The following is a 15490-nucleotide window of genomic DNA, read 5'->3' as shown; positions in this document are numbered from 1 at the left end:
ATACATGATGTACATTACATACATAGACCAAAATCTAAAGAAAAAAGTTGACTAGAATAAGCAATGAGATACTATTCCAAAATGACAGATTTACAAAGTCAAATTTTTCCACTTGTCCTAATTAGTATTTTTTTGTTATTTATTTTTAATATTTATTTTTCCTTCAAATTGTATGAATATAAACAAGCACTGGATACAATTCTAATTTGTTTTCAATTTTCTCAACTTTGAGAAGCTAATTTGGGAGGGCATAAACGGTCTTTTTCTCTGTATCTTTGATCTGGTGGTTATGAATTTAAGGTGTAGTAGTCACCAATCAACATCTTCCCTCTTCTCAAAATAGCCAATTTATCAAATTATCTATCCTTCAATGTCATGCTCAATCCGGTTTAATGAGCAAAATTGTCGTTTCAAACCGGTTTAAAGCAACCGAATTCTCTAAATGGCGGTCCCAGATTCCCGACCGTTACCACTCAAAAAAAATTATTTCCTTCTTCAGTAAGAAAATTTCGATTTTGTGCACTACATAAAATCCCCAAAATACCCTTTTAAATTGGTACAGAGACACTTTTTGTGTAAACGAATAAATTACGAAGAGAGAGAGAGAGAGATAGAAAAGGAAAGAAAGAGAGAAGAAGAAGCTGCTCATCACTCATCTGTTATCTTCCTCTTCCTCTTCTTCTTCCTTCTTCCTCTTCTTTTTTTCTCTCCCACATTTATATTTTTATTTATTTTTATTTTATCTTATTCTGACACACACACACACGCGACACGCCTCTCTCATCTTTTCTCTCATTCAATGGCGATGATGAAATCTCTTTCCCCTGTTCCTAAGCTTCTCTCCACGACACCAAGCTCTGTTCTTTCTTCTGACAAGAACTTCTTCTTCGTCGATTTCGTTGGATTGTACTGTAAGTCCAAGCGAACCAGACGCAGACTTCGTGGAGGAGGAGGAGGAGACTCCTCACGCTCTTCTTCTCGCTTATCCTCTATTCGTGCTGTTCTCGACCTTGAACGTGTCTCTCACAAAGATCTCTCTTCTCCTTCTGTTTTAAAACCTCAGGTCTCTTTCCTTCCCCGAGATTGATTGTTTTCACAAAAACCCTAACTTGTTGGAAATTTACGACCTTTTTTGTTTTTTTGGGGGGTTTTGTATTATTGATTGATCTTTTTTGAAAAAAAAAAGCAGGTTGCTAATTTGGAAGATATATTGGCTGAGAGAGGAGCTTGTGGAGTTGGGTTTATAGCAAACTTAGATAACATACCTTCACATGGAGTTGTCAAGGATGCTCTTATCGCTCTTGGCTGTATGGAACATCGTGGAGGTTGTGGAGCTGACAATGATTCTGGTGATGGCTCTGGTCTTATGTCTTCCATTCCTTGGGATTACTTTAACGTCTGGGCCAAGGAACAAGGTCTTTCTCCCTTTGATAAGTTGCATACTGGTGTTGGTATGATCTTTCTTCCTCAAGAGGATACCTTTATGCAAGAAGCCAAACAAGGTAAAAAAAACTCCTTAATCTTGTTGATGGAACTAGCAATACAGATTCAATATGTTTGCTAAAGTGTATGTTGTTTCGTTTTTTTTCTTTCTTGTAGTTATTGAAAACATATTTGAGAAAGAAGGATTACAAGTTCTTGGATGGAGGGAAGTTCCTGTAAATGCTCCCATAGTTGGTAAAAACGCTAAGGAGACAATGCCTAACATACAGCAAGTGTTTGTGAAAATCGCAAAGGAAGATAGTACTGATGACATTGAAAGGGAGCTTTACATCTGCAGGAAACTAATCGAAAGGGCGGTGGCTACTGAGAGTTGGGGAACTGAGCTTTACTTCTGTTCACTGTCCAATCAAACCATAGTGTACAAGGGCATGCTTCGATCCGAAGCTCTTGGATTGTTTTATCTAGACCTTCAGAATGAGCTTTATACGTCTCCTTTTGCTATATATCACCGAAGGTACAGTACAAACACTAGTCCTAGGTGGCCTCTTGCTCAACCAATGAGGTTTCTTGGACATAACGGAGAGATCAACACCATCCAGGTTTCTACTATTTCTAAACATTTTTATGACTCATCATGGTACTTCAACGATGAATGAAGGATCAAAGGTTAAGATGATTGTTTCGTTTGAATTGTGCAGGGGAACTTAAACTGGATGCAGTCTCGAGAAGCTTCTTTGAAGTCCTCTGTTTGGAATGGCCGTGAAAATGAAATTCGTCCATTTGGTAATCCCAGGGGTTCAGACTCTGCTAATCTTGATAGTGCTGCAGAAGTAAGTAGTGTTGGCTTCTTTATGTTCTAGGTAATACATTTTTCTTTTTTGTTGGTACTAACTCGCCACTCATTTGGATATCCTGCAGATATTAATTAGAAGTGGCCGAACTCCAGAGGAAGCTCTTATGATTCTTGTCCCTGAGGCATACAAAAACCATCCAACTTTATCTGTCAAGTATCCTGAGGTAATGTTGATCATCAGATTTTATTAAACATGTCAAGTATCTGTCAAGTATCCTGAGTCTTCTTTTTTATTTGTTTTCTCAATGAATATATTGCAAAACTCACCATTATCTCTCCCTCTGCTTCTTATTTAACTGCAGGTTGTAGATTTCTATGACTACTACAAAGGACAAATGGAGGCTTGGGATGGCCCTGCCTTACTTTTGTTCAGGTAAATCTTTTTGAGTACTGGCTCTGTATTGTACCTTTTTAGTAGAGCACGTTTTGGAAAAAGGTCATCTAATCTAGCTATTGTTTTGTGGAATGAGTCAAGGGAATTTCTTGTCAAACTGCATTCTTGTTGTTTGCCTGTTGTGTCTGAAGCTCAGGCTTCTCTATTCCCTGTTCGTTTTCTCCATTTTTTTTTTCGGCTTCTCCTCAGGTTTATCTGACACTTGCTACTTGAATTCGTCACCTAGTGATGGAAAAACAGTTGGGGCTTGTCTTGACCGTAACGGACTTCGTCCTGCTCGATATTGGCGGACTAGTGACAATTTCGTGTATGTAGCATCTGAGGTATTTCACTTTTCTATTCATCTACGATCGATGGTCCAAGTCACTCTAGCACCAGATTTACTGGTTTTACAAGACTCACTAGGTAAGAGAAGCCTATTCATCTTAGTAGTAACTTACCTTTTTTTTAGGTCGGAGTTGTACCAGTTGATGAGGCAAAAGTCACAATGAAAGGCCGTTTAGGACCCGGAATGATGATTGCTGCTGACCTAGTGAATGGCCAGGTTGGTAGATGAACAGTCCAAATCTTGATTACTCCTTTTCTGAACACGTTCTTACTGTTTCTGTATTAATAACACCACCCGAGATATATCTCTTTAGGTATATGAGAATACAGAGGTAAAGAAGAGAATATCTTCATTTAATCCTTATGGAAAGTGGATTAAAGAAAATTCCAGGCCCTTGAAGCCTGTGAATTTCAAATCCTCAACTGTCATGGAAAATGAAGAAATCCTAAGAAGCCAACAGTAATATATTCCTGAACCTTCATCTTTTTTACTAGATATGCCTCTTGTTTCTCTTCTCATCCAGAAGCTAGCTAATGCTTTCAAATCTCATCTCCTCAGGGCATTTGGTTATTCAAGTGAGGATGTGCAAATGGTTATTGAGTCTATGGCTTCCCAAGGAAAGGAACCAACCTTCTGCATGGGAGATGATATTCCACTGGCTGGATTGTCTCAAAGACCACACATGCTTTACGATTATTTCAAACAAAGATTTGCTCAGGTACATTCAACTCATAGGTTTGTATGTATTGCTTCCTTTTATGACTAGATCCTCAACTAAAGCGTATCTCCTGGTTTCAGGTTACAAACCCTGCCATTGATCCCCTTAGGGAAGGTTTGGTTATGTCTCTTGAAGTAAATATTGGAAAACGTGGAAACATATTGGAGCTTGGGCCTGAGAACGCCTCACAGGTTTTTATAATCACTCTTACTTACATTTCCCCTGTTTTTCCCTCATTGTGTTTTGCACCTATTTATGTATGGTTTTGTTTTGCATGAACCAGGTTATTCTGTCTAACCCTGTGTTAAACGAAGGAGCCCTAGAGGAGTTAATGAAGGATACATACTTGAAACCCAAGGTTCTGTCAACATATTTCGATATAAGAAAAGGAGTTGAAGGTTCCTTGCAAAAGGCTATATATTATCTTTGTGAAGCAGCTGATGATGCTGTCCGAAGTGGCTCTCAGCTCCTCGTTCTTTCCGACCGATCCGATAGCCTGGTAAGTGTCATATAGTTTATTCACAACAATGTTATGATGTTAGGCTTTTTGTTCAAGATATTAGGGCCTTACATAAAACTCTCATTTTAGGAACCAACCCGGCCTGCAATTCCGATAATGTTAGCTGTTGGTGCTGTCCATCAACACCTTATTCAGAACGGGTTGCGGATGTCAGCTTCCATTGTTGCTGATACAGCCCAGTGCTTCAGCACACATCATTTTGCATGTCTGGTTGGATATGGTGCAAGGTTAGTCTCTTTGGTTTATTAGGAGTTTTCTAAAACTGTCCCTGCCAAGTGATAGTAGCAAACAACTCTTAGTTAAATTTATCAATAAGTATGCTTTGTTTTCCAACAGTGCTGTATGCCCATACTTGGCACTAGAGACATGTAGGCAATGGCGCTTAAGTAACAAAACTGTAGCCTTTATGCGGAATGGAAAGATTCCTACTGTGACCATTGAGCAAGCTCAGAAGAATTATACCAAGGTGAGAAGAAAATTTTAGTACACGTTCTTAAGATGTTTTCTCAAGTTTCTTTAAAGACTCATATTTTAGTTGTTGAAACATTATAAAGGATTCTGATTTACAAATGGCTTATCTTTGCAGGCGGTTAATGCAGGACTTCTTAAAATTCTTTCTAAGATGGGCATCTCATTGCTTTCAAGGTTCCACTTTTATCCTCTAATAACTTATGTTATGTGCACTTCTACAACTACTGATCACTTAGCATTTTATTTGTTCAGTTACTGTGGTGCTCAGATATTTGAGATATATGGTTTGGGAAAGGAGGTTGTTGATCTTGCATTCACTGGAAGTGTGTCCAAAATCAGTGGACTCACCTTTGATGAGGTGAAAAAATACATATGCTGATGTTCTGATTACTTTTGATGAGTTTCACATCTCTTCTAACAAAACGCAGTCTTCTTCTTTCAGTTGGCAAGGGAGACATTGTCTTTCTGGGTGAAGGCCTTTTCTGAGGATACAACTAAACGATTAGAAAATTTTGGATTTATTCAATTTAGGCCTGGAGGTAAAAACTCTTTCTCAGTTTTATTTCAGTTCAGTATGTTTGTATATGCATTTTCATTTACACAAGTCTTGTTACTTTAGGTGAGTATCATTCAAACAACCCAGAGATGTCAAAGTTGCTCCACAAGGCTGTCCGTGAAAAGAGTGAAACTGCATATGCAGTCTATCAACAGCATCTCTCTAACCGACCTGTTAATGTGAGTATATATCTAGTTTCTCTTCCTCAAGCCTTTTTAGTTTCTTGATTAAGTTCACTAATTATGTCTGAACACTTGGGGCTGGCTCTCTCTCTCTCTTTAGGTCCTCCGTGATCTGCTTGAGTTCAAGAGTGACCGTGCACCGATCCCAGTAGGAAAAGTCGAACCAGCCGTTTCTATTGTTAAGAGATTTTGTACAGGTGGAATGTCACTTGGTGCTATTTCAAGAGAAACTCATGAAGCAATTGCTATTGCAATGAACAGGATTGGTGGTAAATCAAACTCTGGAGAAGGTGGAGAGGTAAAAATATTCATTTTCTATTTTAGATTAGTAAGAAAATCAAAATCTAAGGCACTGTTTGTTTTTTTCCCCTCTGCAGGATCCTATCCGTTGGAAGCCACTTACAGATGTGGTTGATGGATATTCACCAACATTGCCACATCTCAAAGGTCTTCAAAACGGAGATATTGCAACAAGTGCTATCAAGCAGGTAATGTTTTCATCTGTTTATATCATATAACTTTGTTCTGCAGAGAGATAAAATTTAGTGGTAACTTTACTTATTTTGTATATATCTCAGGTTGCTTCAGGGCGTTTTGGAGTCACACCAACATTCTTGGTGAATGCAGATCAACTGGAAATCAAAGTCGCACAAGGTGCTAAGCCTGGGGAAGGCGGTCAGCTTCCAGGAAAGAAAGTTAGTGCGTATATCGCAAGGCTAAGAAGCTCTAAACCTGGTGTTCCGCTTATATCACCGCCTCCTCACCACGACATTTACTCTATAGAGGATCTTGCTCAGTTGATCTTTGATCTACACCAGGTGATCAATCTTTTCAGAACTCAATAAAACAGTTGAGATTAACCAAAGGAACTCCGTGTAATCTAATTCCCAACTGAATTATAAACAAACAGATTAATCCAAATGCAAAAGTATCAGTCAAGCTGGTCGCAGAAGCTGGAATCGGAACAGTTGCTTCTGGAGTTGCAAAGGGTAACGCTGATATCATTCAGGTATCAACTTGAGAACAAAACATTGCCTCTTGTTTCTCCCATGTAGTCTTGTGCCGAGAAGTTTCATTGTTCTTTTTGATATGATTTTCAGATATCAGGGCATGATGGTGGAACTGGTGCTAGTCCAATAAGTTCCATAAAACATGCTGGTGGACCATGGGAACTTGGACTAACAGAAACCCACCAAGTAAACATTTTGGCTACAATCTGCTACTAATTCTGTTGGACATTCTGAGTATAAAGACTCATTCATCTACTTGCTTTATTCTCTTTTTGCAGACACTAATCGAAAACGGACTTAGAGAAAGAGTCATATTAAGAGTCGATGGAGGCTTAAAGAGTGGTGTTGATGTTCTAATGGCTGCAGCTATGGGTGCTGATGAATACGGATTTGGTTCCTTGGCCATGATTGCTACTGGCTGTGTTATGGCTCGTATTTGCCACACTAATAATTGCCCAGTGGGAGTAGCAAGTCAGGTAAAACTCAAAAATATTTAGTAAATTTTCCTTGGCTTGTTAAACATCTTTTCTTGATTTTTACTAATGTTTGTATAAAATTCTATGTATGGTCACAGAGAGAAGAATTACGTGCAAGATTCCCTGGTGTACCTGGTGATCTTGTCAATTACTTCTTATACGTAGCAGAAGAGGTTAGCTGACCTTGTACCATCTCAATCATTAAGACTATTAGGTCCTAATCTCATCTCAAGTATAATATTTTCTCGGCAGGTGAGAGGCATCTTAGCACAGTTGGGATACAACAAGTTAGATGATATCATTGGACGAACAGAGTTACTGAAACCACGGGACATTTCGCTAGTGAAAACTCAGCATCTTGATTTGAGTTATCTTCTTTCGGTATGTGCTTTGTATCCATACTCTATTTCTTCTACATGAAATGAAGAATCATATTTATATCAGTTGTTCTAACTTCTCTTCTTTTTTTCACTATATTAGTCTGTTGGAACACCTTCAATGAGCAGTACTGAAATCAGGAAGCAGGATGTTCATACAAATGGACCTGTTCTAGATGACGATATTCTTGCAGATCCATTGGTAACACAAGTCTTTCCCTGATGTTTCTGCACCTGGTTCTGCTAACTATGTGGTTGTTAACAGAGTTTTATTAATATCTCCAGGTGATAGATGCAATAGAGAACGAAAAAGTGGTTGAGAAAACAGTCAAAATATGCAACGTAGACCGTGCGGCTTGTGGTCGCGTTGCTGGTGTTATCGCAAAGAAGTATGGAGACACTGGTTTCGCCGGACAAGTGAATCTAACGTGAGATATATAAACTAAAGCTTTGTATAAATTGATATGTTTCAGTTCAAGTTATATATAGCTAAACCGAGTTATTTACTCTCTTCTTGTTCTGCAGTTTCCTTGGGAGCGCAGGACAGTCCTTTGGGTGCTTTTTGATTCCCGGTATGAACATCCGGCTCATAGGAGAGTCAAATGACTACGTTGGAAAGGTACATTAGCATCCATATGCATAGGAAAAAACAGTTTTGCCATCAACTGTAACTTGTTATGAAATCTTCTGACAATGATTTGATCTTTTTTGAAGGGAATGGCTGGTGGTGAAATAGTAGTAACTCCTGTGGATACAATCGGTTTTGTGCCCGAGGAAGCAACCATAGTTGGTAATACTTGCTTGTATGGTGCCACGGGAGGTCAGATATTCGCTAGAGGCAAAGCTGGAGAGAGATTTGCAGTGAGAAACTCACTCGCTGAAGCAGTAGTTGAAGGCACTGGAGACCATTGCTGTGAGTACATGACTGGTGGCTGTGTAGTCGTGCTTGGAAAGTGAGTAAAAACGCGACAATTCAAACCCGACTGATCAGAAAAGAAAAATCTATATCTAATGATTATATTTGAAATGCTTTGTATTGTATAACAGGGTTGGAAGAAACGTTGCTGCTGGTATGACAGGAGGCATAGCTTACCTTCTTGATGAAGATGACACTCTTCTTCCTAAGGTTTGTTTCTTTCTCTCTTTAAGGTGAAATTTAGATTATTTCCTTTCAACATTCATCTGAACAATCTCTATTTTACAGATAAACCGAGAGATAGTGAAGATCCAGAGAGTAACTGCACCTGCAGGGGAGTTGCAGCTGAAGAGCTTAATTGAAGCCCATGTCGTAAGTCATCTCAACGGCATATCATCAGTAGCTTGTCTTAGATGTCATCATAAATATAAAACTCTCTTTTTGTTTTGGTTAATATATAGGAAAAAACTGGAAGCAGTAAAGGCGCAACGATTCTGAATGAATGGGACAAGTATCTACCCCTCTTCTGGCAACTGGTTCCACCGAGCGAGGAAGACACTCCTGAAGCTTCTGCTGCTTATGTAAGAACAGCCACAGGCGAAGTTACATTTCAATCGGCATAGACATCATATTCAAAAGCATGTTGGGAACACAGGGATTTGATACATTAATGGTGGACTATGGAAGAGATTTAGAATCATTATCATTCATAGATCAATGTGTGTCTGTGACAATATTCTTATTGTCATTTGATCTTCAAACACTACCATGGTTGCTATAACTGTACAGTAAATTCAGTAAAGTAACTGCTTTCAAGTTTCAACTGCCATAAAATAATCATCCAATAAATTTGCATATTCTCTTTTATAGAATAAGGTTTCCGAGTTGAATAATCATTTTTAAGAAGAAAAAGAAAATGTTACAGAACTACTAGAAGGATACAATATTAAATTCTGAGAAAGTCGTCTAACATTAACTAACAAAGATATGATTCTCTCTTTGAAAATCTTCATCTCTCATTATGATTGGCGTAATCCCAAGAGCATACCATTAATGAGTTCCTCCAGTCTCACTTTGCAATCTCCTATCATCTGCACAAAGAAGAAGAAGAAAAAAAACACGATTTTAGATTCTTTAACTATATGAGTTTCAAGTACGAAGACCACTTTTTATTTATGTTTTCAGACAAAGCACCTGAAGATGCAGAGTGTAAAATATCCTTGCGGTGGAAGAAACTGAAGAAGAGACGCTTATGACATTAAGCCCGTTTTCTTCTAACGTAAGCAACATGTCAGAGATAGATGTATATTTCGATGTAGCAATCTGGACAGCAATCTCTGTGTCAGTGAGCCAGTTTGCTGATATCTGTTGGGAGGAAGAAGAATCTATTGAGTCCATCATTGCTTTGTTTCTGAGCCGTTCTTGGTTAGTTTTTCTCGAGATTCTCTTCAAAAGCTCTTCTTTTCTCCGAGACAAACGTTGAAGTTCATGCTTCTGCTCTGGTATGTACTTCACCACTCTCGCTACCGTCATTGGAATGCTCAGCTTCCTCTGTATAATCGCAGGTCAAAAGGGTTTCTTTAGTATCCATTTCAAGATTACATAACCTAACCTTGATCCGTTTATTTAGATGTTACAAAAAGAAAAAGAAAAAAACAGTTTTAAAGCACAAACCTTTTGATCAGCCGGAGGCAAGAGGTCACGAAGTGAAGAGTACAAGGCGTTAAGCTTTCTACGGCGGCCTCGTTCGTTTGCGTTGTGATTAAGTTTCTTCTCCAAAACTGTTCCTTTATCTTCTTCTTGATCATTGTTACTGATAGTATTAGTACCATTGCTGTGACTAAGACTCGTATTGATGTTATAGTTCTTGGATTCATCTGATTGGGTGAAAGAAGGATAAAGGATAGAAGGAAGATATTGGAGAGTAGGAGCGAAGGAATCAACTTCAGACTGCAGCCATGGATACTCCATTGTTGAAGGAGAGTACCATGCTTGCTGCTTACTTGGAAATATTGGTGTTAAGGCACACATTTTTCTTTGTCCTCTTACAGAAGTTAAGAGAGAGTAGATGAAAGAGAAAGAGAGAGTTTAATTTGATGGTGAAGATAAAGGATGAGGAGGAGGATGAGGAAGATGATAAGACCGAATTTGAGATGATGGAATCTATATCAATGTAGTTGATGCTCTAGTTGTGTCCCCAAGTAGTTAGTATTTATAGCTCCATGATTAGTGGAAGTTTCTTTAAGCATTTTTACACTCCACACGCAGTCTCGTGCTGGGACGAGTACGGCACGAGCTTTTCGTACAACATTATCTATTTCATATTCCTCTCAAAATAGTACTTAAATAACTCGATGATCGAGGTTTACTTCAAAGCTTTAACTTATGGACATTTATAGATTATATTATACTATTCCAAAACGTAATGTTCATTATACATAAGTTAGGTTAGCCTTCTTTTTAAGTAATAGCGTATATTGTACAAAAGTATGTACTACCCTTAATTAATACACATCCATCTTCTTCTTTTTTTAATTAGTTATATTTTGAATGTGAACGCAGTTTAGTGAGGGTATCTGGTTTTAATCCTCTCACTATCACCAAGTTAATTCTTACATGTATGCATACATCATATATATGAGATTTCTTCTAGATCTCTTCGATGTTTTATTTTAACTTATTAAAGTGTTGTTGATTTCCCACCTGAAATTGTCTGCATGGTGTTTAGTAATTTATCTTTTTTTTTTTTTTTTGGTTCAAAGTGTTTAGTAATTTATCACGCATCCAAATAAAATAGACAATGATTCAAACGAACCGTCATGCGAGTGTGTATTTGAGGTGGTTCGTTTTCGAACTTTTTTGGATATACATCATCTTTTAAAACAGTAGATCCCCTTCATATTAATCTTGTCATATTTTTGTAAATATCAAACGAGTAGAAAATAAGGAGGAAGAGAGGGTAAAAAACGCACACGCCCTTTGGTCAACGTCACGTGTCAGCCGCAGGGTCGAACCGAAGAACCACATCTTCCATGTACACATCATCATTTTTACTATTATTATTATTTATTTTTTATACAAGTATACAACACTTAACAGTTAACAGTTAATTAAAGTTTTTTTTTGGGGTTCGTTCTGCCAAAATCCCTAGACAGTCTTAACTTTTATCTTCCAAAATACTTTTGAGTTCTTCTTCTTGTATTAATTTGTAACCTTAAAATGTGTATATATATTTAAAAAAACAATTAAATTAAGACCCTAAAACAATATGCAGTAACTTGCCTTTAAAATATAAATTTATTTTTTTAAGCATGTAGGCTTTACCTAAGGAAGGTCTCGCCTACGTTGACATATTAATAACTAATTGTGTTCCATAAAGTAACCAAAAATGAGGAAACGTTTTCATATCTTAACTTCTTCAATTCCTAAAAATATGCAAAACACTCAAGAAAATGTTGAACTTTATATACATAAAGAACTAAGGAAAAGACTAACTAAAAGAAAACACTTTAAATTATACTAGTTGAGTTGTGATTTCTTTATTCATTTCTCTCTAATATATTAGGGGAAATTTATATATTTGATTGTATGTATAACCTTTATTAACAACCATATCACACTTGTATAAATAAGCTTACGTCTTTTCATAATTTGTCATATGTATTTTTTAAATCATAATGGAAATTTAGCTAATAAATTATGAGGACAGAAGAGGCTATAAAAATGTTATCTTTTAAACTTCATCTAATTCCATGCTTAGTATCAAATTTTCTTTTATTTATCCATAAATTACACGCTTAATTTGATTGAGAAGTTTTAATTTCAATCTTTTCATTGAAATATATCACTAAAATACTATACAAAATTTAATTCTGATATGTGCAATGGAAAAAAAAATCGCATTGCAAACAAAGATTAATCATTTTTAGATAAGTTTTTACTACAACCCTAATATTTTCAACATAAAAACCATTAAAACCTCCGATCCCATACAGTTGTATTTTAAATAGAAACAATTATTGGTAGCATATAAAGGCTTGACTTAATAAGGTCTCTCCTACGTTGACATTTTAATAATTACTAATGTTTCCAAAAGTAAAATATATTATTTTATTCAATATAATTCCTTATATAAATATACAAGAACATAAGAAAATTGCAAAAAAAAAAATAATAATAATAATCTTCTCCACTTTGCTAATCATTGATGATTCTTTTCTTAGAAGAAAGTTATTAAAAACTAGTTATAAAGATCATCCTTCCCCTCTAGACAACAATAGAGTACATATATAGCAGAAGACAAAGAAGGTTAATAATAACTTGATTATGGTTTGCACGTCGGCGACAAGCCAGTAAAACATATTCTCCTATATATTCATTACTATATGCGTAGAAGTAAGTAAATCGACACTGCGATTGTTGGTAAGCCGGCCATTTATTTTTCAACCATAGTGATATAAAAAAGCTGTTTGGAAGCTTCTTTACCAATCGTCATGAGATAATACATTTTAGATTTTGATTAGCAATGTTTTCTTAAGCATATACATTATCTTTTTACGTTTATGTTACTATACTGTATTATACCAATTCTTTTTTGTTTAACAAAGAAAACAACCTTTTTGCAGTTTTTAACCAAAAATAGTGCAAACATAACATAAATATCATGTCTTTTGTGTGTTCACAATCTATACAATATTCTATTTAATAAATTAGGTTTTCTTTTTGGTGACAAAAAAAAAAAAGATAGAGAGAAAAAAACGCAAAACAACAAAAACAATTTTAGTTTGGGTTAAGCAAAGAAACGTAATTGTTTGAGAAATAATACACTTGGTTGTTAAATAATAAAGTTTAATAACCAAAATTGCATCTCATCCTTAGTCGTAAACACCAAAAAAAAAAAAAAATGATATCTCTCACCATGGGATCAATCTAACATAGTCCAATACATATTACTACATAATAAAGTTGCGTATATGATAGTTACAAAAAATCACTACTAAGAAATTCTCATCTCTTAATATCCCCAAAAACTTCAGGTCCTAATTATGAGTAATGAGGAGTGCTGAACAAAAGAAGAAACAAACATAGAGAAGCTATGTTGTGTCTTCGATGGATATCTGAAAGTTCATCTAAATCTGCGTTTTGTCTCTCCATAAGCAACCACCCCAAGGACGGTTATGGAATACCCGCCAATCCCCATAACCGTAACCGGGTTTTGAAAGATCAAGATCGAAATCACCACTGCAACTGCTCCTTTAGCATTTCCAAGAACCTGCAGAATGCGGAAAACAATCAACATTGTTAGTCTTGTTATCTCTAAGATCGAGCTCTAAAAGGAAGTAGAGAGGGAAGCAAATAGGTGTACCTGGAGGGTGAGGGCGCTTGTGTGTTTGGTAACCAAAAAGTTCAACAAATTGGCTGAATAAGCCATCACAGAGTTGACTAGAAGAAGTATCCACATGTACTGATGTTGTTTTGCAAGTGTCAAGGTCAAGCTGATCACGTCTGGTTCCATAACTAGCGTGACAGGAAGAAGAGCAATGACAGCTATTGGAGACATATACAACATCAGATTCATCGAGTTCAACTTTTCCCTGCAGGAGAAAAAAAGAAGAAGAGGAACAACAGAGAGATCATATATAAATGTTGGGGTTTGTGGTAACAATTTAGTTCTATTCGTTAAAATCTTAACCTGATAATAATGTATTGCAACATTCTACCTAAGAACCCAACCATTTCTGAGATTTCTTAATTAGGTAACAAAAGTTTCCTGATTTGATCCTCTTAATTGCTTTGCAGAATCTAAAGATAAATGAAGGCGTGATATATTATTTACCCCTCAGAAGAAAGTAGAATGCCTTGAAGAACAGATTTAAAGGCTCTTGCCGCCGTAGCACTAATGCACATAATGAACCCAAACCAGTGAAATCCTGGCTCACCCTACAAAACAAAACTGGTGCTTTAGATCAACATCATAATTCATACAAACACACACAAAATTAATAATAACACCAAGATCGTCTCTGCACAAAGGATATAACCAACCACTTGATTAAGCTTATAAAGATATCACCTTGCAGGCGAATTAAGGAAGGTTAGATCCCAATATGATGTTCTACCAAAAATTCTACACCTGATGATTAGACCATAAACAAAACAAAAAAAGGCTAAAGCTTTTTAGATTACTCAACACTCAAATTTGCCCTGATTTCAAAGTTTACACCTTTTGTCCAAGTTTAGGTCTTTCACACCAACATATGAACATCTAACTACGAATCAGTCATCTAACATCCAAATCAGATCCTCCAAAAAATCATGAATTTCAAATCTAGGAAAGCCCAAATTTTTCCATATAAGGGATTGTTAACAGAACTGAAAACAGAGGAAGAAGAAAGAATTGTGATTACCCCACTGGCGATGACAACACCGGCCACGACGGGAACAAGAGCACCATAAGTAACCCAAGCTTCTCTCTTGAAGGTCATAAGATAAGCGAACAGAGCGGTGAAAAACGGCGTCGTAGCACCGACGGCTTGATTAAAAGAGACAGGAAGGTAACGAAGCGAGATATTACCACCGACGACAGAAGCACAAAAGACGATGCTTAGCGTAGCAACCTTGAGGAACTGAGATCGAGATTTGAGGTGTTGGAGAGGAACAAGCTTTAGGAAAACGATTGATATGTAGCTAAGGATAGCGCAAGCGGACATGTGACACATTGTGAGAAAAATCGGGAATTTGAATCCGTAATTGGAGAGGAGGAACTTGTTGAGGAGAAGAACACCAATGTTTGATGAGTACCATGATATGATTAGTGTCGATATGAAAAGGGTTTGTTTCTTCGACGACGAAGACATTGTTTTTTTTTTCTGATCTGGTGGTTTCTTCTTCTTCGTCTTCTTCTTCCTCTTCGTCGTCCAGATCGAGATTTCGATTGAAAGAATGAGAGAAGAAAGAAAGAACGAGAGAGAGAGAGAGAGAGAAACAAAACGAGAGAAGTCAGGTCCTTGCTTTTAGCATGGGAACGGCAAATAAGCTTTAGATGAGAAATAAAAATCAAACCTTTTTCTCTTATTAATGTGTGTCTTGTTAACCCTTGTTTTACTTCTGTAGTAACGTATAATTTGTTTGTTAATTATTTCAAGAAGATATTATCAAATCCCATATTTGTATTTATCAAAAAAGAAAAACACAATTTTGGTATTACTGAACTACATAGATTTGGTTTTATTTCAGATGTTTTTAT

At 36.6% G+C, this 15490-nt stretch overlaps 3 protein-coding genes across 3 annotated transcripts; 1 reads left to right on the top strand and 2 right to left on the bottom strand.

Moving 5' to 3' along the window:
• LOC104708708 (ferredoxin-dependent glutamate synthase 1, chloroplastic/mitochondrial) lies at positions 695 to 9067 on the top strand. The gene is made up of 33 exons (XM_010425321.2): positions 695 to 1063; positions 1190 to 1502; positions 1600 to 2042; positions 2142 to 2273; positions 2362 to 2460; positions 2599 to 2669; positions 2917 to 3013; positions 3142 to 3234; positions 3332 to 3477; positions 3577 to 3736; positions 3817 to 3927; positions 4020 to 4235; positions 4326 to 4483; positions 4593 to 4722; positions 4843 to 4901; positions 4980 to 5085; positions 5170 to 5266; positions 5347 to 5462; positions 5566 to 5763; positions 5843 to 5953; positions 6044 to 6283; positions 6376 to 6474; positions 6566 to 6661; positions 6754 to 6951; positions 7050 to 7124; positions 7204 to 7332; positions 7432 to 7530; positions 7614 to 7756; positions 7854 to 7947; positions 8043 to 8281; positions 8376 to 8454; positions 8533 to 8616; positions 8706 to 9067. The coding sequence occupies exons 1-33, from the start codon at positions 800 to 802 to the stop codon at positions 8865 to 8867; spliced, it is 4857 nt and encodes a 1618-aa protein (XP_010423623.1). The 5' UTR covers positions 695 to 799; the 3' UTR covers positions 8868 to 9067.
• On the bottom strand, positions 9122 to 10405 carry LOC104708707 (transcription factor bHLH101-like). Its single transcript, XM_010425320.2, has 3 exons — positions 9919 to 10405; positions 9439 to 9795; positions 9122 to 9335 (listed from the first exon to the last, which is right to left on the bottom strand). The coding sequence occupies exons 1-3, from the start codon at positions 10273 to 10275 to the stop codon at positions 9264 to 9266; spliced, it is 786 nt and encodes a 261-aa protein (XP_010423622.1). The 5' UTR covers positions 10276 to 10405; the 3' UTR covers positions 9122 to 9263.
• LOC104708706 (probable sugar phosphate/phosphate translocator At5g04160) lies at positions 13137 to 15285 on the bottom strand. Its single transcript, XM_010425319.2, has 4 exons — positions 14652 to 15285; positions 14081 to 14184; positions 13610 to 13838; positions 13137 to 13516 (listed from the first exon to the last, which is right to left on the bottom strand). The coding sequence occupies exons 1-4, from the start codon at positions 15099 to 15101 to the stop codon at positions 13370 to 13372; spliced, it is 930 nt and encodes a 309-aa protein (XP_010423621.1). The 5' UTR covers positions 15102 to 15285; the 3' UTR covers positions 13137 to 13369.

This window comes from Camelina sativa, chromosome 8 (genome assembly GCF_000633955.1).
Source record: "Camelina sativa cultivar DH55 chromosome 8, Cs, whole genome shotgun sequence".
NCBI classification, from domain to species: Eukaryota; Viridiplantae; Streptophyta; class Magnoliopsida; order Brassicales; family Brassicaceae; genus Camelina; species Camelina sativa.
Note: the sequence above shows the minus strand (reverse complement) of the source record. Positions and strands in the feature narration are given on the sequence as shown.

Excerpts from the sequence above, each read along its gene's own strand:
- LOC104708707 (XM_010425320.2), bottom strand. The coding sequence starts at position 10,275 with ATGTGTGCCTTAACACCAATATTTCCAAGTAAGCAGCAAGCATGGTAC. Across the intron at positions 9,796-9,918 it reads TGCCTCCGGCTGATCAAAAG|AGGAAGCTGAGCATTCCAAT; the intron begins GTTTGTGCTTTA and ends GCGATTATACAG. Across the intron at positions 9,336-9,438 it reads TTTACACTCTGCATCTTCAG|ATGATAGGAGATTGCAAAGT; the intron begins GTGCTTTGTCTG and ends TTCTTTGTGCAG.
- LOC104708706 (XM_010425319.2), bottom strand. The coding sequence starts at position 15,101 with ATGTCTTCGTCGTCGAAGAAACAAACCCTTTTCATATCGACACTAATC. Across the intron at positions 14,185-14,651 it reads GTGTTGTCATCGCCAGTGGG|GGTGAGCCAGGATTTCACTG; the intron begins GTAATCACAATT and ends TTTGTTTTGTAG. Across the intron at positions 13,517-13,609 it reads CAAGCGCCCTCACCCTCCAG|GTTCTTGGAAATGCTAAAGG; the intron begins GTACACCTATTT and ends CGCATTCTGCAG.
- LOC104708708 (XM_010425321.2), top strand. The coding sequence starts at position 800 with ATGGCGATGATGAAATCTCTTTCCCCTGTTCCTAAGCTTCTCTCCACG. Across the intron at positions 3,014-3,141 it reads TCGTGTATGTAGCATCTGAG|GTCGGAGTTGTACCAGTTGA; the intron begins GTATTTCACTTT and ends CCTTTTTTTTAG. Across the intron at positions 3,737-3,816 it reads TCAAACAAAGATTTGCTCAG|GTTACAAACCCTGCCATTGA; the intron begins GTACATTCAACT and ends TCCTGGTTTCAG.